Source organism: Carassius auratus, chromosome 7 (genome assembly GCF_003368295.1).
Source record: "Carassius auratus strain Wakin chromosome 7, ASM336829v1, whole genome shotgun sequence".
Taxonomy (NCBI): Eukaryota; Metazoa; Chordata; class Actinopteri; order Cypriniformes; family Cyprinidae; genus Carassius; species Carassius auratus.
This window is the reverse complement of record NC_039249.1, coordinates 17148703-17172911: the sequence shown is the minus strand read 5'-3', so window position 1 is coordinate 17172911 and position 24209 is coordinate 17148703. Positions and strand designations below refer to the sequence as shown.

General features: G+C 38.1%; 3 protein-coding genes across 5 annotated transcripts; 1 reads left to right on the top strand and 2 right to left on the bottom strand.

The window, feature by feature from the left end:
- Positions 1 to 1190: 1190 nt before the first annotated feature.
- LOC113106119 (uncharacterized) lies at positions 1191 to 9040 on the top strand. Its single transcript, XM_026267723.1, has 3 exons — positions 1191 to 1262; positions 1552 to 1582; positions 3505 to 9040. Exon 3 carries the CDS (start codon positions 3513 to 3515, stop codon positions 7839 to 7841), a length of 4329 nt encoding a protein of 1442 aa, XP_026123508.1. The 5' UTR covers positions 1191 to 1262; positions 1552 to 1582; positions 3505 to 3512; the 3' UTR covers positions 7842 to 9040.
- LOC113106120 (lymphocyte-specific protein 1-like) lies at positions 2113 to 19293 on the bottom strand. Of its 3 annotated transcripts, none has more exons than XM_026267725.1 (14): positions 19011 to 19293; positions 17007 to 17144; positions 16294 to 16741; positions 16033 to 16142; positions 15379 to 15444; positions 15091 to 15307; positions 13670 to 13708; positions 12786 to 12829; positions 12142 to 12223; positions 11600 to 11734; positions 10092 to 10190; positions 9369 to 9461; positions 9047 to 9142; positions 2113 to 2917 (listed from the first exon to the last, which is right to left on the bottom strand). In XM_026267725.1, exons 1-13 carry the CDS (start codon positions 19067 to 19069, stop codon positions 9062 to 9064), a joined length of 1611 nt encoding a protein of 536 aa, XP_026123510.1. In that variant the 5' UTR covers positions 19070 to 19293; the 3' UTR covers positions 2113 to 2917; positions 9047 to 9061. The 3 variants fall into 3 exon arrangements, with proteins under 3 accessions (XP_026123510.1, XP_026123509.1, XP_026123511.1); XM_026267724.1 differs by having other exon boundaries at positions 9055 to 9142; positions 19011 to 19292; XM_026267726.1 differs by lacking the exon at positions 13670 to 13708 and having other exon boundaries at positions 9055 to 9142; positions 19011 to 19292.
- Positions 19294 to 20654: 1361 nt separating this feature from the next.
- Positions 20655 to 23929, bottom strand: tnni2b.1 (troponin I type 2b (skeletal, fast), tandem duplicate 1). The gene is made up of 7 exons (XM_026267720.1): positions 23811 to 23929; positions 22284 to 22370; positions 21979 to 22015; positions 21745 to 21873; positions 21457 to 21546; positions 21198 to 21374; positions 20655 to 21066 (listed from the first exon to the last, which is right to left on the bottom strand). Exons 2-7 carry the CDS (start codon positions 22289 to 22291, stop codon positions 20977 to 20979), a joined length of 531 nt encoding a protein of 176 aa, XP_026123505.1. The 5' UTR covers positions 22292 to 22370; positions 23811 to 23929; the 3' UTR covers positions 20655 to 20976.
- Positions 23930 to 24209: the final 280 nt, after the last annotated feature.

Sequence of the window (24209 nt, the reverse complement as noted above, 5' to 3'; positions counted from 1 at the left end):
GTAAATATTCTACTCTTGATTGAATCGCTCCAGCAGGACTTTGATGTCATGCAACAATTGGTCTGCTCAGATCCACGTCAAGTCGGACTCAAAAACTGGCAGATGAGTTTGATAAAGGTTGGAGCTAAACGCTGCAGGAAAGCATGTGAACCCTTAATTTATTTTTATGTGTTAAACTTTACACATAGATTTACAACATGGACCTTATACAACTGGAAGATTTTAATATCAAACTATAAAGATATTTTGACGTATTCTGTAAAACTACTACAGCATATTAATTGTTCTTGTTTAGATTTGAGAATTTATATATGTCCACCATAGTTTGTACGTTGAATACATTGTCCAAACAATCATAAGAAATCCCAGTTCTTGTTTTTGTCTAAGAGTGTATTCACATCAGGAAAGTCTGCTAGTTTACTTGCTCTGGTCCGGACCAAATACAACGTTGTTGTTGATTGTTCGGTGTGGATCTCTTTCACACTGCCCCTTTTTGCAAGTTATCCACAAATTGTAAACAACACCACACATGTGCTAAGGTCATCCATTGATTGGTTCATCCATTCAACCGTGAACTGGACTGAGTCACCGTCTTCAGCTGGGTCTCGGTGCATTTGTTTATTCCACACTCGAGTGTGATCGCTGTATTCACACCTGCCCAAAAGATCCACAGTTCAATTCAATCGAACCAAAATTAACCTAAAATTAAATGTGTTTTTACAAACACTGTTACTTTGCTTATTTTTGATGATTCAGCTGATAATATTTCCGAATTTCTGACTTTATAAAAGCAAATAATATGGTTGCATTTTGTATAGAAAGACAAATTCTTTTTAGTGTTGTTTTATCCTTTAGTAGGGATTTATCTCTAACATCCATAGCTAAATCTACTTTACACTCATGCAAAGCATATCAACAGACTTTGACAGACATGTTTACAACATTACCATAGCATATCAATTCCATGTGGTCTTCAGAAGAGCTGTAGCGTTTTTAAATGCATGCAAAGATAGCTAGGGAGAAACAGACTTTTGATAACCTAACGCATGCACCGGGTTTCAGGTGAAGTGGAAAACCCCTGCCTGGTTACAGCTCACTGGCTGTCAGAGCGCAGCTTGAATTCAGGGCGAGGAGTTTTATTTTTGGCATGGAAAAGGGGTAGGTCACCATGTCCTGTTGCTCTGTTCTACTAATCTTCCCCCAGCACACTCTCAGTTGGACTCTGCAGCTGCACACTTAATTGCACAGCAATTCTTGCACAGGTAAAAATAAAATGCGCAATTAGGCTTTCATGAACTGTGTGAGTGGGATCTGTTAGTGGTGCATGCCTCTGTAAGAGATAATAGGCCTCGGCTTGCTGTGCTTACTAAAGTATCAAAGTGCATGTTTTAAAACCATTGAAAGCTGCTTCTATCGTTTATCATCTTTGCTTGACACACAGAATATTTAACTATTTGTGGCCTTTATGATCTTTGTATTTGACAGTACCTGTACAGTAGTACTGCAGTAATTGATATCCATCTCATATCTGTCTGGTCTTCTTTTTTGCAGATCAGCATTATCTCTCTTCTCTAGATTTACCGTAAGTCTCACAAATGCTTTTAATATTTAATATTATAGTGAATTATTAAATGGATTCTAATGGATATATAAAGTAGTGTCATCTTCACATCTATAATGTTGTTGTGTGAGAATTGAGGCCAGGGCATTTATCTTTCCAGTCTTATCGTGGCTGCAGGATGTGTAGTCTTTCAGTCAGCAAAAATAAAATGTAGAGCAGCTCATGATCACATTTCAGCGACACTACTGCCACATAGACACTCAAATACATTCAGATACCAAAGTGACCCAGATACAGAGTGAGTCACAGGCTGTATTTACTTGCAAGGATATTAATGTGGTGATATTCTGTATAATTGTCCATTTGAATTTGGTCATTTCTGTCATATTGTGCAAGTGTTATGCATGCTTATCAACCTAAATTAACAGAGGTGGAAAACCTTACCTCTCTGCAAAATTACTTGTCGTCATTGTAGTATTCATAAATGCCTGTGTATGCTCTTAAAAAGTATGGAACTGAAGAGGAAAGAGTATGGACAAAGTGACAAAACATTCACAGAAAATTTATGTTTTATTAACCTTTTTTTGACAAATACACCTTTCACTGCACAGTCACTTGGTGATCGGTTTACATGTGTGAACTTGTAATGCTACTTAACCGAATGTTATTCACTTATATGGAGAAAATATTCCAAAAAAAATTATGAGGGAAGAAAAATTACAAAAATGAGAGCAGAACGGTGAGAGTTAAAACATTCAGGATTAAACTAAATGTAATTAAACAAAAAGAGACCATAAACATAAAAATTATTAATTCAACATAAAAAAAGTATATTTCAGTAAATGTATATAGAGCACTTTGTGCCACTGGGTTCAGAGAAGACAGGTCAGATTATTGTCTGAAACCTTCTTCCAGACTACATTCTGTATTTAATACTGACTGGTGTTGTTCCTCAATCTGTACTAAACACTTACTGAATTGAAAAACTCTGACATAATACACATGTAAGTGGAAAAATAATACATTTCTTTTGACAAAAATAAGTACAGCCAATGGACACCAATGATTTAAGGTTTGACACATAAATTAGATGTTATAAAAGTAACTAAAACCCTACTATAATTTTTTTCCATCGTTTCACAATAATTGTTGTCAATTGTACTTGATAACATGAGTTTTTAAAGATTTTCTTCATCAGTTAACTCATTCAGAGTTTCTGTGGCTTTGGCACCACTTTGATTTTACTTAAAATTTACGGCAATAATTAAAACAAGTTTTCAATATTAGTGGGTTTACATTTTGTACAGTGCAAAAACTGAAGGCCAATGATCACATCAGCATCTCGTCTTCAGACATCTTTGTGATTAGCAGCCAGGTAAATAGAGAGAGAGAGAAAAAAAGAATTTTAAAACCGTTCACAAACATCATAAATCATAAAGTGAGAAATAAATGTATATCTAATTACTTAATTTATTTATCTTTTTTATTTTTTTGCAACTTCAAAAAATCATGTTACAGTGTTTATGCATAATCCCAATTAATGGAATCCAGTTCTTTGAATTTTTTTTATAATGGAGTGAAATTCACAGTTTGTATGGAAAAAGAGAGATCAAGTTTAAAGCCAAAGTTAGTATTCAGTCTGAACTGAAGTTTTATTTTTAATATTAAGTAAGTGTAATGTGAGAACATCCAAAAACTTTGGGCAAGTGCTTGATCATATGAAACCCTTAACAGTCATTAAACAAAAATCAGCGCACTGCCATTACTGCTCTCAAAAATGTATAAAATACAGCATTTACAAAGTCTTCATCAGGCAAAATGACCTTAGGATCGTAACGTTGTGAGTTTATACATTTTTAAGAGCAGAAGTGGCAGTGTGCTGATTTAGGTTTATTGACTATTTATAATACTAGACATCTATGTGTGGCTTGTTTTTAATGCAGGTGTTGAAATGCTGATGGCTTTAAGTTATGGTAGTCAGCCTAATCTGCTCCCACAGCAGTACCCCCCTCCTCTACTGCCAAAACCAGGGCGAGACAATGCCCGCCTGCAGAAACTGCTGAAGAAAAGCACCAAGAAGAAAGTCGGCTCTTCCTCACAGACACCCATCCCATTCAGGTCGAACTTGTCGCCAGTCAATGAGGCCAGCCCTGACCTGGAGCACAGTGACCCCTCCACCCCTCCAAGGACTCCAGAAACCCCTCTCTTCAGCAGGACCCTTGACTCTCAATATCCCTCCAGCAGCCCGTGCTATCATCACTCCACCTCCCCATACTTCTACCCTTTCAACAGTTCACACTACTGCTCTACTCCCACACTGTCTGCCCAGTCGTACCCTTACCCTGCCAGATCACTGGAGCACCAGATAGCACCTCTATACACATGCTCATCTATTCTTTTTGACGACGACTCAGAGCAGGCCACAGAGGCTGACCCAGAAACCTCCTTTGAGATAGCCTTCTGTCAAACTCTTCAGCCCAGTTCCTCAAGAGCAGGGGTGACACATGGCACACTTGGTGAACGACAGACCTATCAAGCTTCAGTACAAATACAAGCTCCCCCTTTGGCTCCAGTTCGACCTCTCGCTCCAAATTTGACATTGGCCTGTGCGCCGGGTTACCAGACACAACCTTCCATCTCTCAGGTTCCAGTGAGCCAATCCAACAGGGAAGGATATAAAAAAGTTGCACCGGCACCCATTACTCACACACCTCTCACACATAATCACGTCATGGAATCAGCTGGGTCACACTTCAAGACTTCCACAATGGAGAAAATAGCTACTTTTCCAAAAACAAGAATTTATACTCCAAAAACCACCTTTTATGAGATATCAAAGCCACCTATTCAGGACTCCTGGACTTGTGGTTCAACATTTCAAGGAGAAGTACCATTTAATGGAAAAAATCCAGTGATAGATGGTAAACAATATTCAGGGATGCTGTCTGAAGCTCAAACACCTTCTAGTCAGATCAATACATATGCAGGACAAGTTACAGGGGCAAAAAGACCTGTTTTGGAGGCTTCTGCACATAATCAGCCCTTGTTTGCATTTAACTCTACATTATCTACCACAATGGTCTCTACAGAGAACCAAAAGGGGCCCATACCTCAATATCACCATCTCCAGCCTCCCTCATCGACTAGTGTAAAAGCTCAAGGTGCAGCTGTTGAGCACGATGATACCTTGAAAAAAATTGCTGTGGATAAAATAAGGAATTCCATTCCAAATGGTGCTGTGTTCACCACAGGACTCAAACCGTTCGTTTCTAATGCCTATTCTGAGGAATGCTTGACACCAAAGATTTCTAAATGTGAGGTTTCCTTATCGAAAACCATTGCTGAAGCTAGTAAGTCAAGCTCTAGAGCCTGTGAGGTGCTTACATCTACAGTTCCACAGGAGTATCCAATGACTAAAACTCCAGAAACCTGTATAATGACACCAGGCAAGGCTGTTCCAGTAGATGTAAGTCAGGAGTCCATGCCTGTACTCTCCCGAAACTATCAAACTCCAAGTACGCCTGTATACTGGTCACCAAGACCAGCAGCAGCACGGTTTTTGGGCAACCAGAGGCCATCACAAAATGATACTAACATCCCGAAACGAAAGTCAACATACTATGGTTTGACACCTGCTGAATATGTTGCTTATGGTGGAATCAAGGGGAATTCACAAAGTGATTCTTCTGTATCTAAAGCTGAAGTACCAGAAGAGTTTAAAAGCATGACATGTGAGAACAGCAGGTCCAAATTTCCAGCTCAAGAAAAGTTCAGCATTATATCTGATTTCAATGCAGAGAAATCTTCAGAGGCTTTACAAACATCAGTGGCTGAGCTGCCCTCACGGGTCTTGACAAACCAAACTGAGGTACAAGTAATTGACAAAACTGAAAAACAAACTATCACTAATTCCACTTCAGAAATACCAGTTCAAAATCTTAAGGAGCAAGAGACAATCTCTGGAGTTAAACCAATGCATCTAGCTTTAAATCCTGAAGATACGATGTGCCATGGGCTTCAAACTACACCTTTAGGAATGGCCATAAACCCCACTGCTGTAGCAGAGGCTCCTAGACAGCTAAATTCAGGGTTTACAGACATCACCATCCCTCCTTTTACAGCAGAGGGGAAAAAAATGCCAACTTACCCTTTTCCCCTGCTACAATCAAATATTCAGAACTCAGATATAACCGGATTGCTAAGAAAGAACTTCTTGTCGGTTCAAAATATCCCACAGCAAATGGTGCAGTCCGAGAGTGCACACAGATCTATATATCCAACAGAAAGTTTTAATCCTTCAACAGTGAAAGCAATGCAATTGCAAATTTCTGCAAATCAAGAAAATCTAAAGAAGTGTTCTTTAGAAACCTATCAGACTTACTCCGCTGTCTGTGACTCTTCTACTACTATCAGTACAGCTAATGAACTTTACAATATCATAAACACCAAAACTGAAGGTTTCAATAATCTCACAACAAACCCAACCAATGTCACAGACTCCAGAATGCCATCTGCAGACACCAGAAGTTGCACTAAAGTCCCTCCTGATATTAAACCCTCAGCCCTCTCAAAGCCAGAGGAAACTAAATCTACAGCTCACTCAGAGTTAGGTGCATCTATATTTACAGCCCCCTCAAAGACAGAAATACCCAGACCTGGAGCCTCATGTTTGTCTAATGCAGACAGTTCTGATGTTCTGCCCAGATCAAACATATGTTATCCTCTAGCTCCTGCTAAAACAGATATATTTAATCCTCCAAGTCACTCTAAACCAGAGGCATCTCAACTTGCAAATATGTTTAAATCAGACACATCAAATCCTGTCGTTTACTCTAAATCAGAACCAAATATAACTGCAGTTTTAATAAACCCATCTTTAACACCTCCCTCATTGAAACCCATTACTAGAATCAATCAAACTACTGAAGGTCATCAGATGCAGAAGCATGACATCAATGTGCAGTCTATTCCAAGCCTTTCAATCAAAACAAACAGATCATCCAAAGTCCCCTCAGAAGCACAGATATTTTCACCTGCACCCAACACTGAAGCCCCAGTCACACACCTGGCAATGGACACATTTTCTAAACCAGACAATAGCAAAGAAGGATTAATACCCCTATGTGCTAATATTAAAGAGCCGAACCCAACCACAGATTTGGCATCAGATTTACAGGACTCCAATAAAACAAACACTGATTCCAAAGCTGCAACCAAATTAAGCAATTCAACAGCACAACAAAGAAACTTAAAAGAAATGATCAAACCATCAAACAAGGTACACCAAGACACCAAATCGAATATGGAAAGTGTAGAGACCAAATCCTTAAAATGTGCTATTCAAAAGCCTTTACCCTCTTCAAATATGAAGTCTCTTCGAAAAGCTCCATTTGCAGAAAATAGTCTTGCCGCCATGCTTCTCAGAGCTGCTAAATCTCTACCGCGCATTTCATCTAAAGAAAGCTCTGCAAAATCCCAGACAGAAGCCAAAGCATCTAATTTGGATGTAAATCCACAACTTGCTCTAGATACAAAAGTTGATCTTGTCACAGATGCTAAAGTGTTGAAGTCTGATACCTCAAAACCTCAAAAGTGTTCAAAAGAACCATTAGTAACTGAAAGGCCAACTGAGCTTATAGTCTCTGAAGATGGCAAGTTTAAAGAGACTCTCTCTGAACCCACACCAGATGATCACAAGAGACAAAATGGCGAAGCTAGGAGTGCTCAGAAACCCAAAGGCCTGAAGGCCAAGCTCAGTGGCTGGACAAGGCTGAAAAAGCACATGGTGGTCGAACCTGAAGCCCCCAGTTTTCCAGAGTCTGAGGTAGAGATAAATGCTCAGAAAGCAGATATAAAGATAACTGGTAAAGACAAGTCTGGAGGGGCCAAAGGAGAATCATCGAGTGGACAGGTTGTGGTGAAAAAGAAAGATGAGCCCAGGGCAACAAAAATGTGGGATGCTGTACTATTTCATATGTTTGCAACAAAGGAGAACATTATGAAGCAGATACATAGCGACAAATCTGAGGACGAGCGGAAAAAAATAGAGAACGATGATCAGGTAGTCCCATCCTTCGTCCACCGCCTGCCCATCCTTCTCTACAGTCCACGCTTCGATGCCCGGAAGCTGAAGGAGGCGGCTGCGAAACCTCTCAACAAAATAGCTACAGCCTTTGAAAGAGGGCTGCTGCATCGCAAACAGCAAGGTGAAGAGCCGAAAGACTTCAACAGAACAGCCAAAGGATTCGGTGCATCTACAGAAAAAACAGCAGATGTTTGATTGCATTTCAAATTACAGTTAATTTTAACTACATATTTATGTAGCATTGTAGTACTATAAATGTATTTCATGAAATCAACAACAGTGAGACAAACAAGCTATGCACTGTGCTCTGCTCCGAGCAGTGCAGTAAGGGGCTGGTCAGCAGAAATGGAGGCCTAGTGCATTCCTGCATTGAGAAGGCGACTGATGGGTGCAGCTGTTCGGGATGTGAGGAGTGAGGAAGTAAGCAAGGGCTGAAAACGTAACGGTGAGAATGATCAAACAAGGAATGTGGCTCAGAGTGTGGCGTGGCATCCTGGGGATGGATGTTGGGGTTTAGGTTTGCTTCACGTCAGATGAGCCGGGTGGTGCAAGCAGACGTGTTAGAAAAGTGAGCTTCAGAAAGTGACGTTTTGAGTGGATTAAAGAGCCCTGCTCAGAATGAGCTGACATGATGGTGGTGTTGTTCATGTAAAAAAGGGAAAAATCTAAATCTGAAGATGTTGATCATGGAATAAGACAAAATGTATAATGTGTCTTTTAAAAAAATTGCTTCTGATGTGTTATTTTTCACTTTTTTAAGCTTAAAACCAGTGTTAGATGTTTTCATACATCCATGTATAGAGAAATGTTGAAAGTGATTTCGTGCTTACAGATTCATTTCTTGTTCAGTTTCACAAACACTGAGCATGATTAGACTCATAGGTGTGACAGCATGTGAAATTGACAGAAAACTATACAGGACTGTTGTGGTGGGGGGCTTTATAAGCTGGTAATTATGTTAGCCCATGCACTTCAGGGATCTCTGTTGCAAAACCCAACTGATTGCTGTGTTGTGCCCTTTACTCACTCCACATGCATAACTCAGAGTAGTTCAACTTTGGCATGGTTCTGAGACCTAGTTCTGTGTAGTAATACAGAATTGGCAACAAAGATCCTAAATGAACTCAAGTAGAACCAGAACAGAAGTGCATTTGTTATGCACAATAATAGTGAGAAACCACAATAAACATCACACACTGCCCCTACCCTGTACACCCTAAAGGTATTATATGTATGTGTGTTTGTTTTGTAGATATGCAGCAGCTAATGTATAGCACATTATCATATTTTAGTTACTTTGGTATGAATTGATATGAAGCACGAATTATGTCTGTGTAGTAACGAACATGCTGAGTTTATATTTTGTTATTTTGGATAAAGTTTTTAATAAAGAAAGTCACATTCTCACTTGTTCTTCAGTTTGCGTTATTTATGAAGACCTTCTCATATTTCCCGTGCCCATTCTCCACAAATTTGTACCTTTTTCCAGCCAGTCCCTGAAAAAGAACATGTCAGATTACAGCGTTGTTAAATCTCAAAATACCAAGTGAAGAGGATTTAAGAACTGATTATCTAAAGGAGCACCTTACAGGAGCAGCAGAATGAGCTCGTGCTTAGTGTGAACAGGCAAACTCGAGAACACAATTAAATCCTAACATAAGTTTAGGGAAATGTTTCTGTAAGGTTGACCATGGTTTAGGGACATGAGGAGTCATGATGTACCTTTGCACATGGTTTATCCTGAGATGAGGGGTCTCCCAGATTCTCCCACATGGATTTGATGCTACGCACCTCACCAGCCTTAACATCCTGACACTAACACACACACAAAGAGAAATAATTAATGGCATAATACTAAAACACACAAATTAAAGATCATTTAAAATAAAATATCAAAAGATTACTTTTTTTTCAAACTGCAGACAGTCTAACAGGTTTATTTAAAAAAATCTTTGTTCAGGTGGTAACCACTAGTTGGCGTCATTAAACCACAAGCTTATTTCAGGGCTCTCTCCCATCACATGACATGCCACAGCATGAACTTTAACCATGCAACATCTTTTATTTCTAGTGATTATATAAACACATATAAGCAAGTCCAAAACAAAAGATGTCAAAGCAGACATTTTGAAACCGCTGGTGTCTTCTAAAACTCTTTCACAATAGTTTGATCTCAAAGAGGGAAAGAGTGCAAAGAGTGAGAAACCACTTAAACTCATCCGCTCAGATTTAAAGAATCTATAGAGAAAAAATAGAAAGGAATTGATTACCTTCCTGAAAAAGATGAGAAGAACATCAGACACAAGAAAAATGTAAAGAAGAGAACTAAAGATGAAGAAAAAGAAGATAGAGGATACAATAGATTGAGAAGGAAATTTACCATTGGCTGGATTCAGTAACTACAGTATGTGATTAACATTCAGAGACTGTGTCATATAAACTCACAGCTGCTTTGGAGGAGGGGCTCTTGATGCTGACATCACCGTTTCCTTTCACCCATTGGTTAATTAGATCTGCCACACCCACCTTCATTCCCTCTGTATCCTGAATCAGAGAAATTAGCCATCCATTATTTATTCAGTTACTCACTTACTCACTTTTTAGAGTCATACAGAGACAGTTTGAGTCAGATCAGAATGATTAAGAATGTGCAGATTATCTGTATGCTCATCTCACAGGAATTTCTCTTACAGAAATTCAGTTACTGCAACTAAATGACTGCTAACACAATGTGGGTCTGAGTGGGTACAGAATCTAGTTCACCCCAAATTTTAAATTCTGTCATTATCTGAAGAGTTTATTTGCATTTTTTTTTTAAAGTTTTTTTATTTTTACATTTAAAAAAGATCACCCTTTTTGTGCTTTATTGCGTTAGTTAGCTAGAATTGTACTTATTTTTTTTACCTAATCAAAATAACCCAACTGCTGTTTGTCTGAGATTAATTGGAATGCACAATGAAAAAACATGATTTTTGAAAATTGTTAAAAACGGAGTTGTCTGCTTTTGCAAATTAACTCTTAATTTATTTATCCACATGTCGTTCTAAATCTGTATGACTTTCTTCTGTGTAACACAATTATAAAAAAATAAAAATAAATAATAGTTATAAAAAATAATAAAGTTTTTAGCATTACACTGAATCCCTCAACAAAGACCTCATAGGATGTGTCCATTGCCTTTTAGATTAATACAGAAAGAAAAACATTTATGACCAACAGCATTTTATGATTCTTACATGTTTTCTTTACCTTTATAATCTTCACAAATTTGCACACTTTTATCAATTTTAAAGCCTAAATATATTTACCAGAAGTAAAAAGTTAAATGTAGGTTTTTAAAACGAACTACACCACAGTCCCCATCAACAAGCTACCAACAATCTTCACTTAAAATATATTTTCCCTGAAGGTTTGAGCTATAATAGTTTGCAAGAGCATAATTATAAACACACTGAGGCTGAGAAGGCAGACTAGTGATTAGATGACTTTTCAACTGTCCCCAACAACCTCTGAAGTACAGCTGAGTTACTTGTTAGTAACTCTCTTGAACAAGACAAGTAAAAGCTTGTCATAGAATACAATTTGAAAATATTGTTGGTCTCAAAAAACATACTGCCATTCTACCGACAGAAACTGCTATGAAAATGCAAACTTGTTTCCAAGTTTTGGCCAACAAAAATACGTCATCCTTGCAGCAGGCTATGATTTCCATTGTATGGCTAAAGGAAAAAAAACCTTCTGCAGAATATATTATTTAATGTTCTAAAGAAAAAAAGAAAGTCATACAGTATCGGCATGACATGAGACTTGAATACAATTTTAGGATGAGCTATCCCTTTAACATGCATAATATATATATATATATATATATATATATATATATATATATATATATTTTTTTTTTTTTTTTTTTTTTTTGATAAACAGTGGATGAGCATTATGATTGTATGAACCTTGGAGGAAACAGCCTTTGCTGAATTCTGATTCCAGGCTTCTCCCTCCTCAAACAGGGTCTTCCGAGCAGATACGGGTTCTGGCGGTGTTGGGACGTCCATTACTTTTACTACACTGCCCTCTTTACTGGACTCCTGCAGACACACAACAAAACATACACTACTGTGACCAGAAATATTACGTTATCTGGGACATGTGAAGCACCTGCTTGACTCTGCAATAAAAGCACAGCAACACCTGGTTCCACGATACACACATTTTCCTTAGGGCTCTTACATGTTTCCTGACAGTTAGGTGGCAGGAAAACAAAAATGTTTGAGCGAGTCAGCATGACTAAGAGAGGAAGTGCCTGGACATGCATGGTGTCTGAAAGCACCACAGCAGTGAATCGGGATGATAAACATCAGAGCAGGTGAATGTAAGCACTGGGTGTGGTAATAACAAGAGTTTGTGCACATAAATTAATGCAAAAAGCAGCAGCATGTAGCCATGCAGGTGCATTTACAGGTTTAACTATGAAGTGCATGTGAAGCTAATTCACCTCAATGGCATGGTTGTACTGCTCCAGTCTGCCATCTAACTTCGAGATGATGGTGGGTGGCTGGGTCTTCTTTATGCTGTTCCTGTTTTCACAAACAGATGAAACATTACCTAAAGTCTTTCAAGACACAGACCATCTCAGAACAAGCATGGGCACGAAGAGCACCATGACTCATAAAGTCGTTTAAGATAAACAAAGGCTCTGTGAAGCATACTGTTTATTCTACATACAAGAATGAATGTGGAAAAGAAAACCTGATGATAAATTGGATTCTGACACTGATACATGCACAAAAAAACGACTAAACCAATCCTTCATCATTTCATATTTAGTGAATAGGAGAAGAATACATTGGTAGAAACATGTTATGTCATGCCTGCCTGCCTGCCTGAAAGGTGAACCATGTTTCAAACAGTTGTTCATTGATGGATGAATCATATGAATCATTCATGTGTGGTGTTTTGATGAAAGAGAAGATACTGATGAACCCATGTCGTCATACCACAGCACAGAAAAACAACAGTTCACCCCTGCTTTTTCACACATTCATTACTATGAGGGGGATTTTTGTTTTTTACAGTCCTGCAGTAAATCACTTGTGCCCTTTCATCTCAGTGTGTATGTGTGTTTCCGACGATACATACTTTTTTTTAATGGAGCGGTTTAGAGACTCCGTCCTCTCAGTAATCTGTAGATCAAAGGTAAAAGCACTTTTATTAGTAAGTAGATTCAGAATACAGTATTGAGCATGAAAACCCTTACTTTACAGTATTGAGCATGAAAACCCTTAAGGCAATATTTTGTGCAAAGTTTCCAGGCAACAGGCAAAAAAAAAAAAAAAAATAGAGAAATGCATTGCAACTTCATTGGGTAATGGCTGATTGCACAAAGTACAGCCATAGTCTGTCAAAAGTTTGAGTCAATACTGAAGGGCAGTTCAGCCCACTGATGTTGTAAGCAGATTTATTTCATAATTTCACTCGAGGATTTGTATCTGGCTGTTCATATTCTTTGTTGATCCTGTAAATCCTTGTAGCCGGTTGCCTTTTGTGTCCAGACCTTTAAAGATTCATTTTTGCCCAAAAGGATAGGATGCATTAATTGCCCAAAAAAGTCATCCTGCAACACATTTCCTGAGTATTTGTAAAATTTCATCAACATAAACTATGTGTTTATTATTTGTTGTTAAGAACTGCATGTTATGTCTGTTGCCTTTAAAATGAAAACTATTATTTTTCTCAAACATACATAGCTGGGGCATATTGATGCTGTCAAAAATGTATCACTAATTGCTTGAGTTGTACAGTATATCAGGATTCGTTTTATCAAAAAAAAAAAAAAAAAAAAAAAACTTAAAAAGTAAGATGGAAGGAAATTTGGCCATAGACATAAACAGAACAAATGCAAAACAAAGCAAGTATAGCCACAGCTTTATAAAGCAAAGGGAAGATGCATAGTAGCAGACATACATAAACACTCCAACGTACAACTAATGCTGTCATGCACATGCAGAAAGTAAGCAACTCACCGAGCTTGTACCTTCTGTTTGCCACTCCTCACCCTCAGCCTGAAACCAGCAAGCAACACACATACACACACACACAAAGCACCTCAGCAATGTAAAGCAGATGCTTCATGTTCTGTCATCTGTCTCCCTCAGCCCACACCACCATTGCAAGGAAAAGATTAGAACCAAACATAGCACAAGGAAGACATTGGAGTCACGCAAACAGCACATGGAAGATACCAGATCCTTTTCAGAGGGAAGAAACAACTGGGCACGATGCACAAACACGTTTTGAACAGTATGTCATGTTTTATGTCAGACAGACTGGGGACCTACCATTGTCATTGGCCTTTCTGTGCCACAAGCATCACCAAATGGTAAAAAATAAATAAAAATAAAATAAAAAAACACTACACTGTGAAATTAACCTTCAAATAAATTTCCTGAACATTCAACCCCAACCTAGGTGTAGCCCTGCCCCTAATCTAATGCTATTTGTCAAACTGCAACAGACTTTTTGCTATTTTATTAAGTGAAATAAAGCATTATATATTCCCTTTATGAATACGTTTTCTTCATCAAGCTATTCCCTCACTACAATGTAGGTTTTTTATTTTATTTTTATTTTATTTTTTTATTATCATTAGAGACATTTGTTGATTTGGGGACAAATGCTGAAGACATTTGTAGAAATTTGTCCCAAAATGAAACAAGACCACCCAGACTCAATCCTGCTCCTGGACCATCTTCCTGAAGAGTTTAGCTCCAGCCTGCCTGACTAGATGTTTTTACTGATCCTGAACAAAGTCAGTCTGAACAAAGAAAGTTAGTTTACTCAAAGCTCTATTTACAACACCACTGAGCTGCTATTACACGCAAGACCAGCTCCTATCTCCCTTAGTGAAGAAAAACTGAAATCTCAAAAACAGCTGAACAAACTTGCATTTAAATAATGTATTTTTTAATTAAAAAAAAAAACCTGACATGAACTGTCCAATAAGTATTGTCTTCTATGGGAACCACACCTGCAGTGAAGTCATGACTTTATCTATGGGTGACTGCCAGTTTATCTCATTCATAATAACACGAGGAAATCGTCTTGGCATACACACATATGCTTTGTCCTGAAGACCTTGATTTGCTGGTTCAGGTGTGTTTAATAAGGGTTGGAGCTAAACCCTGCAGGACACCCTTTATCCAGACTAACACATGCAAAACACACGAATGCACACATCATTCATTGCAGATATTGTTCTGCAGCTAAAAATTGTGAGTCAGATTATGATGCCTAGTTAAAAGCAATTATAAATGATGAAATGAGATTAACTAAAGCATGTTAATGTTCATTTTAACTCTATTTAACAAGCATGTGTGGACATATTAGTATTGAATTTTACATTTTAATGTGATTTTGTGTCTAATGACGATGATGCCATAGTTACCATGTAGGACGGGCTCCTGGGGCTGAGAGGACTGAAGGGTTCCTCTGGATCTCCACTGGATATACTCAACCTCTTCAGCTTTTCCATCACATCCCTCCTCTTCCTCTCTCGCTCCTGCTCTCTCATCCTCCTGTGCACCTCCTCATGAGTCTGATCTCCTGTCTCGCTGTGCTCCTGGTCCTCCTCACTGCTCTTCACAAACACCTCCTCAGACACACTAAAGACAACAAGACTATAAGGGCAACAATTCATGAACAAAATATTTCTCCTCACACTAATTTGTTTTACCTTTCTTGACAGCCGAGAGCTGCTGAATCGACTGAAGAGTCCATGTTGCTCTGTATCTTCGGTTCTCTGAGAAAGATGAAAAAAGCTCAATTCAGGAAGGACATTTGTTCTGAGGAAATTGCGAAACTCACCTGATTTCTCATGTTATTTCTCAACACAGAGCCAATATCGACATAACTCTATTTCTGCCCAGTCATTGACACATTCTTCTCAAACTGTTCTCATGCAGTGTTCTGAGGATATTACATTGTAGGGTTATCTCTTACAATGCTGGAAGTCACACACACAGTGTGTATGTCAGATGTTGATTCTTAATCTTTGTCTGAGTGAGTGTAGGATTCCTCATAAAATTATTTGAAACATGTAAACTATTTCTCAATCCCTAAAAAAGCAATAGCTCTCTACTTAAGATGTCTATTCAGAAGTCCATCCTTACACATCAGTAAACAATTATAATTATATAAAAATAATAACACACTATAACACAAGCTCAACTTACTTAAGTGTAAGATGGTGTAAGGTTTAAGCATATATTTTATCTTAATTTACTATAACTTTACTCACAAGATTTTAACTTTTCTTATTGTAATTGTATATATTTTACAAATTACACAAGTTGAGCATGTAGAAATGTTTGCTTGTCTATGCCTGTACCTGTCATTTGTTCTCGTCCCCTCTTGTCCATTAGTGCTGTATTGTCTCCCATTCTGTTGGAGGAGGACTGTGGAGGTGTAGGAAATCTTCTTCTCTGCCTTCTTTTCTCTCTGTGAGTACAGCAAATTCAGAAGCATATATTAGGCACTTGAAAGATGAAGACATATATTCGGCACTTTGATGCATGACTGAGTTAAGGGTTTAAGGTTAAGAAGTATTATTTAAGCTCTATCTTGTTAAATGCCTTCTTAATTATCACACCTTCTCATCCATGTCACAGCTCTGATTTTGTTTTTTCCAGAGAGACGACTCATGACCTTTCACCCTTCTTGGATCGTCTTCCTCCGCACACCACCGTCCATTCTCTCCCTCCTCCTTCTCTGATGCCTTAATGTTATCCATTCTTTCCTGTTCTCTGGCACCCAAGCCTTCATCATCACCACCCTCATCCAGGTTTTGCTGGTTTGAAAGCGGGGGTCGTGTCTGTATAAATGGGGTGCTGTCGAACACATTGATATCATGCAGTTTACTTTTTGGAGCAGAGCTGGAACAGAGCTGGGGCTTTGAGTGACGGGAGCCGTTGAGATGTGCTTCTACATCTTTATGTTCCATTTGTCCCTGTTTGCGCCTGTTCAGATGTGTCCAATCACTGAAGCCTTCGTCCTCTTCCAAAGAGGATGGACAGCTTGGAACCAGATCATTCTGACCCCTAACAAACAGTGAAACACTTTCAGAAAGGCCTCACACTGGGATGTCAAGATAGGAATAGCAAATTACAACAGCGGATAATGTTAGAACAGAATAGAATAGGTAACTGAAGCAAAAGAATAGGTGTGGTCTTGACACATACACAAACAAACAGATTAACAGATTCCATGGAAACAAAACATTCACACACACACACACACACACAATACAGTTTGTTCTATGTATTTAATGAAGACTGTAGTATATTTGAGGTTTTTGAAACTAACTGGAAGTCCAGAGTCTGTGCAGTGCGAGGGCTGTCCTGTGGGGTCATAGGGGGCTCAGTAGAGGAACTGGTTCTTGCACGCCGTCGTCGTTCTCTCTCAATTTCTTCTGCATCCTCCAGACTGCGCTGAACAGTGATCCTACATAATAACAATTCATATAATACAAATTAGTATTCATTTTCATTTCTATGTTCAGGAACAGAAGTTTGATCGCTAAATCATGAATGCTGCGTTTGTGCAGACTTGTAGTGTATAGTCTTATTCTGTGATGAAAATCTTCAGGCAACTGATCAAACAATAATATATCACCACGATTATGATAGTGATGGGGTCATCTGACAGAAGTTAGGGTCAGAGATGGACAGGAAGTAAGTAAAACCTGGACAGGAAATGCAGGGTTCACAGTGACAGGAAATGGCTCACTGCCTTCCTTTACGAGGGCTTACATTACGAGAACTAAACTAAACAAATGGCACAACTAATTCTGCAGAGAAAAACTTTTACTGATTATTAACAATAATTGTGCAGAGGTGGATGATTAACAGACATTTTTATTCTTTTTTACAGGTCAGAAAATATTTCTGCACTTTCAAGTTTTTCTGGAAGAGTAATATTGGTGTAAGCTTACAGATTATATTACATATGACTCAGGGAACCGATGCACTGTTTGCTAGAACCTTTTCTAAATGATCAACAAAAGGCACCCATTTTTACTGTATCGACACCATTTAACTAATGTGTAATCTAAACACTTTAAAAACGGGTTGTCAGACCAAGCCAGAAAATAAAAGAAAATAAACAGTAACAGTTTGGGCCACAATTTTTTTATTATTATTATAATTCAGCAAAGATACATGACATTTTATACATTATACTTTTTTATTGTTTTATTGTATTTTTGATCAAATAAATGCTGTTTTGTAAATCAAAAGAGACTCTTTCAAAAACACCCAAAAGAATCTTACTGACCCAACCTGCGATTCCAATTTAGACCCATGACCGTAAAACAAATCAAACAATATTCTGAATGTTCTTCTCTAAGTAAACAGTAAATCTTAATTCCATGATCACAATATGTTACACATGGAAGAAAAACACATACTTCAGAGTAGTCAGATTCTTTTACCACTCAAGCTCCGCTTAAACATTTGAATCTATTACAAAACATATTGAGTCAAAGAATGTAGCAAGCACTAAAGCAGAGTGGCCTAAATCTATAATATCAATAATAACTGCACTCTTTCCTTTGTTGAACAAACTTGGTGAGAATGGCTGGGTGGTGGATCGGCTCAGTTTAGAGGGGGCAGAGTGGGAGGGGGGCGCTGCTCTGTATCACAGATCCAGCAGATATAGATCTGATGATGTCACCACTCAGGAAAATTCCAGTAATAAAAGAAGCTATTGAAGCCTGTCACTGCCGTTTCATATGATGTCATGAATCGACTCACCATGTGCCATCTGGGACAGCGTTGGGACAGATTTTACTTTAACTACAGACACATCGAAAGAACAGACACATTATCATTTCATAACATCCCTCATAACTATACAACAACACTATACCCTCAAAACCTCTGGGACGGACTGATGATTTAGGTTTCACTATATCTGCATCCATGCATTCTTTGAACACAGAACCACAAAACAACCCAAAAGAACTTTAACCCTTCCCCCTAAACACCCCGAAGAACTGATAAAGAAGCAGAAAGAAGTCATTATCTGCTTTCCCCTCTTGACCCCTCTGTTCTGCCTGATAAATCCATTCTGTCCTAATGGTTGTCCGGTGCTACTCAGCATTCATAGATAACAGTTCATCACTATCAGCATATTATCCAGTTAAAATTCATGATTTAGGATGTACAAGTCAAGACTTACAAAATAGGATTTAATTAGTTAGTAACTGCAACACGAGACCAGTGTGACTCTGTAGACCACAGTCTCTGACCAAATGGCCACAGACAAATACATTCACACACACATGCAAACAAATCAACAACATCTCACCGCTGGAGTTTCTCCAATCCTTTCTTGCTGGAATGTCGTCGTAGGATTGAGCTGGACATGTTTTGGGGTTTTACTGAATTTCCTCACTGAAAACCCAGCAGCCTTGTGTGACTGAAAGTTGTATCTGACTGTATGTTTCTCTCCTTTCCTGTGAGTCCTCTAAAGGGTGTGAATGTGCTCCCCTTCTTTCACTGAGCAGGATTTAGTCAGTCTCTCTCTCTCTCTCTCTCTCTTTCTGTTCCACTCACTCCCTTCCTCTCTCTCTCTCCATGTGTTTTTCATTCAGAGCTTTGAAACTCTGGCTCCTGTCTTTTCCAGTTCTCTCTTCCAATCAGCAGAAAGCTAACCAGTCATGTGATGATCCCCTGGAAAAGTAAGATGATACCACACACACACACACACACACACACGCACATACCTCAAAACAATAACATTGCAGGACCAGTAATAGTCTTTTTGTTGTCAGGCACTCAGTGTAGAAGAATTATATCCACATGTATTGTTTACTTTCCTTAACAATAAACAGGTAGACTTAGGTACAGTGAGTACATAAGTAGAGATAAGTGCCTAAGTATCCATTATCATCATTATAATTCAACTAAATGAATCGTGTGGGTGGAGAAGAAGAAGAATGCAAATAATTAGATTAGCCACTAATTATATTAGTTAAAATAAGGTGTATAAAAAAGGTCGTGCACGTGAAGGTGTATAATTATGCCAGCAAAGATGTATACATCACACTTCAGCAGTATCACAGGTGAACGCCTACATATTTATATTTTAATAGTTACTTTAAGCACTAAGGATTTTGTATGTTTAACTCTTCAGGCTTGTACTGTATACAATACACTTTTTTATTTTAAGAATGTAAATAATGAAAAACAGGAAAAAATAAAAATATATCAAAACAGTATATTAAATAAATAGTCTCTATGTGTGACTTTGCATAACACCACCCAAATGTTCACACAAAGAAAGTGGACAAAGCTGAGTCCAGCCCAGGGTTGTCACTTGTGTCCTTTCAAACATGTGTTTTAAGCAGTGTAGAGTAGCACTTGTTGTTTCTCCCATTACAAATGCATACATGGTTTTATGTTTAAGCGGCACGTTACGCAATGCAACACATAAAAACACAGTAGAAGTCATTATAATAAGTAATTTTGTCCCCACTGGATGCAAAAAAATGCATCATTTGCAATGGGTTTTATTGTTTTTGTTCGGTTGTGCCAGGAGACGCCATCACAGTATGTTACAGGGGCGTAACATTTCCATCACACGCTTGAGGTATTCGGCTAATCACAACGCACTGGACAGCTGCCCAATCAGAGCACAGCTCACTTTCCAGTACAATGAGCTTTCTAAAAATCCATGCGTTTCAGAAGGCGGGGCATAGAGGAGAAACAATAATGTACATTATGTGGAAAATAATGTGTTTCTTGAATCTTAAACTGCATAAACACATTGCATTACACCAAATACACAACATAATGTTATTTTTAGCAACATCATGATCCCTTTAAAGAGTAAGTCTCTACTAGTTTGATAATCTGGCTGTTTTCCCCTTGTGACCACTAGGGGTCATGGGTTGCTGTTGTTCTTTAGTCTCACACATTTGGTGAAATAATGAAAAAGCAAAACTTCAAATTTTGATTGCTTGATTTGTAGTTTATTTTTTTCCAGCAAACATCTCTCAGTTCTATTTTGAGTATTTAAATGGGTTTTATTTATGAATATGTATTTATTTGGTCTAATTACAAAGGTCCAAAGTCAAATTATTATTTTACAAATTAAAGCCTCAGCTGCAAAACCAACCATCACATACATAAAAACCTCATTTATAGAATACATAACCAACTGTGACATCACTTCACGCAACAAGATAGCATTACCATCTCTCAAAACCCTGACCACGATAATTAAGACAGCCTGACCAAATAAATCATGTTAATGTATTTAAAAAAAAACTTTAGGCCTCAGACTCAAACATTTTCTTCCTGCCATCCATGCCGGCCTTATCCTCGATGTTCTTACGCCAGTCTCCCACTGCCTCCTTCTCCTGTAGCACCAGAAAAAAAGTACAGTGTTTCAAAACTACAAGTGCAATTTGTCTGCTGTTGCTGTTTGTAAAAGTCTTTAAAAGGCATCATCTGAGTTCATCATCTGTCCACATGTTATGTTCACGCTCACCTCCTCCTTGACCTCTTTCTTGACCTGTTTGAGGTTGGCTCTTAGATCCAGAGACACCTTGTGTTTGGAGCCCAGCAGGGCCTGCAGCATGGCATCAGCAGACATACGCACTTTCTTCAGAACAGGTTTCTTGAATTTACCTTTCAGGTCCTGGACCTTTATCTTCAGATCTTCAATCTTAGGAGATCAAGAAAAAAGTTTTAGGTTTTAGAAGTTACGTCAGTTAAATACATTATCTAGTAAAACACCACAAAAGTACCTCTTTGTTTGACTTGGCCACTTTGCTCTCCATATCATATCTTTGTTCATCAACAGCGTCAATCTGCTGGTGCAACTTCCTACACAGCTCCTTTACACAAAAGTACACAATTAGCCTATTCAGTTCATTGGTCCCCAAAAAGGCAGAAAGTTTTGTGAGAGGATTAGGTTTACATTTTGGTAATGGGGGAAGAAAATACAGTTTGTACAGCAGTTTGTCTATAGAACATCTCCATAAAACATGGAAGTAAGTGTGTGTGTGTGTGTGTGTGTGTGTGTGTGTGTGTACCTGTATTTCCTGCATGCTTCCAGGCAGTGAGAGAACAGGGCAGTTCTCATCCATGTATCTCTGTTTTTCCTGTTCAGCCTCAGCTGCCTCTTCCTCCAAAAGGCCATGAGCAATCTGAAGCAACAAGCTCTGGAGCACAAAGACAAAGGAGCATAATAGACAGCATTCAACAAGACAGTCATTAACAGCTCATACTGTATAGCACAGATCACATGACAAAAGACATGACCTCACCTTCAGATGCTGCCTGCGGCTGGACGACATCTTTTTCCTATCAGAAAGCAAATGTTTACAATCTCAGAGAGTGGAGAACAGTGCATCATTTAGCGGTTGGGCTGATTAAGGTTGCGACAAACAGATGGAACATCCATGCTAAAACACTTTTGATAGTAATAATAAAATGTATGCTAGTATGTATCATTATAAATACGACATGATTATGATGCTAAATGTGTTTGCTGAGTTCAGTAATTAAGGACTTAGTGGCCCAACCTTTTTCACACCACACAGATGTCGTGGTGTTGTAATTCAATACTCACTCAGACATCTTGCCGGGCTCTTTGTGGAAACCCCTGAGAAGGTGAAGACGCCTGTGGGTGGCAGGTGGGGGTGATACTGCCTTCAATCTAATGGAAACAATTTGTATTCAGTCATCGGACCTGCAGCAGGTCTAAATTTGGCTGAGATAATGTGAAAGAGAGATGGGAGTGTGTGAGTGTGGAGACCCACAGAAGTGTTAGGTGTTTGGATTTGAATTTGAGAAGCAGTTGTCTTGTGCTCTTTTTTTAGTGATCCTTTGTAGGAAGCAGAAGGTCTGCATCAATAGAGAAGGCGAGACAGCTGACAGACAACTTGCTGCCTCTTGAAGAATCTCCTCGACTTCAACACTCAACAGCTGAAACCCACCACAACTGTAAAAATACTTCCTGATCTATTAGTTCTATATTTTTCTTGCTGTTTTTTTTTTGGTGGGGGATTTGGCCAGGACACTGAGACATTCTGTTTTCTAAAATCAGCTGTGGTCTACATACCTACATAGCTACGCATTCTACATATGTGGTATATCATAAGGTGTATAAAGGAAATGTGTACATTGTGAAGCAGGATTGCCCAGGATTTATGGTAAAACTTGTTCATTGGTTAACGGTAAGCTTCCATACTCTACATAGTGAAAAAACTCAAACAGATCTGTTGGGACATTTCATGTAATTTAATAGTAAAATGAACAGTTTTTGGAAGTTAAATGAACAAGTGATTTGGACATTCACAGAATTTCCTGCATGACACTTCATATTTCATGGTATTTTGTTAAAACTATGGTTTTATGTTACTTCTTATGTTGATAGATTGACTGTTTATTGCATTATTTTAATATGTGTTACCATGATGGTATTTTGTATTTGTGTGTACAAAACCTTATGTCTTTATGTTAAGAATAAATCAAAACAGATTTTAGTAGTCGGTCAGTTATGGTAATTTAACAGAAACCGGCTGTTGGATTTACTACTTTCATTTTTTTTCTGTCCATTTTTGTATTTTAAAACCATTTTAAAAATGTAAAATGTACAAGTAAGTTAAGTTGTTTATATTTTATAGTATTTTAATTGAATTATTCCAGCAACCCCAATTGCTGTTTTTTTTTAAACAACAGGTGCTGATAAAGTCAGGAAATATTTAACTGTAAGCATGTGCTTAATGAGATTCATAATCTTTGAACTGAATATAGCCAACTCAAATAGACCCCCAAAAATAATACTACAAATAAGTCAAATTAGAGGTCTAATAAGCTTTCTGAGCATTTGACATTACAATTTAAAATTAAAATTGATCATAATTTATCCATAAAGAAGACACCAAACCATATTTATTGTCTCTTCAATATTAAAAACAGTATTATATTTGGCAACAGCCCAGTTTTGTCATTAATACCTTCCTCCAATAGTACATTATAAAGCATATTATTTTGCTTATTGCTCTAATTTCTTGGCTGAGTATGGCTGCTCAGAATGATTGAGATCTGAAGATCTGCTCTAATGTCAGAGATGGACAGAATAACAGAGACTCACCTTTCAGCACAGAGCAGGACGTTCAAAGGGGATTCGAGGGAAGGAATATCAGCTTATAACATTAGTTGAGTTTATATAGGTTTCCCATATGGCTTCTCCAGTCTTTTTAAGGAATCTTTTTTTAGCCAATGAGACTGTCAAGTCCCAACTCCCCCTCTCCTTCCCTCCCCCACAATCAACACACACACACACACACACATTTGTTTTCTCTCATTCTATCGTGGCGACTAACCTGTATTCTTATATTGAGCTAATGATGCTTTCGATCCCCTTACATATCCTATTACCAAAATATTTATGCATTTTACTTAAAAAAGGATTTTGTAAATGTTAACTGGTCACACAGTGTAGGTAATTTCATTTTTATCTGTCTTTGTGGGGACATTTGGTGCAATGTAC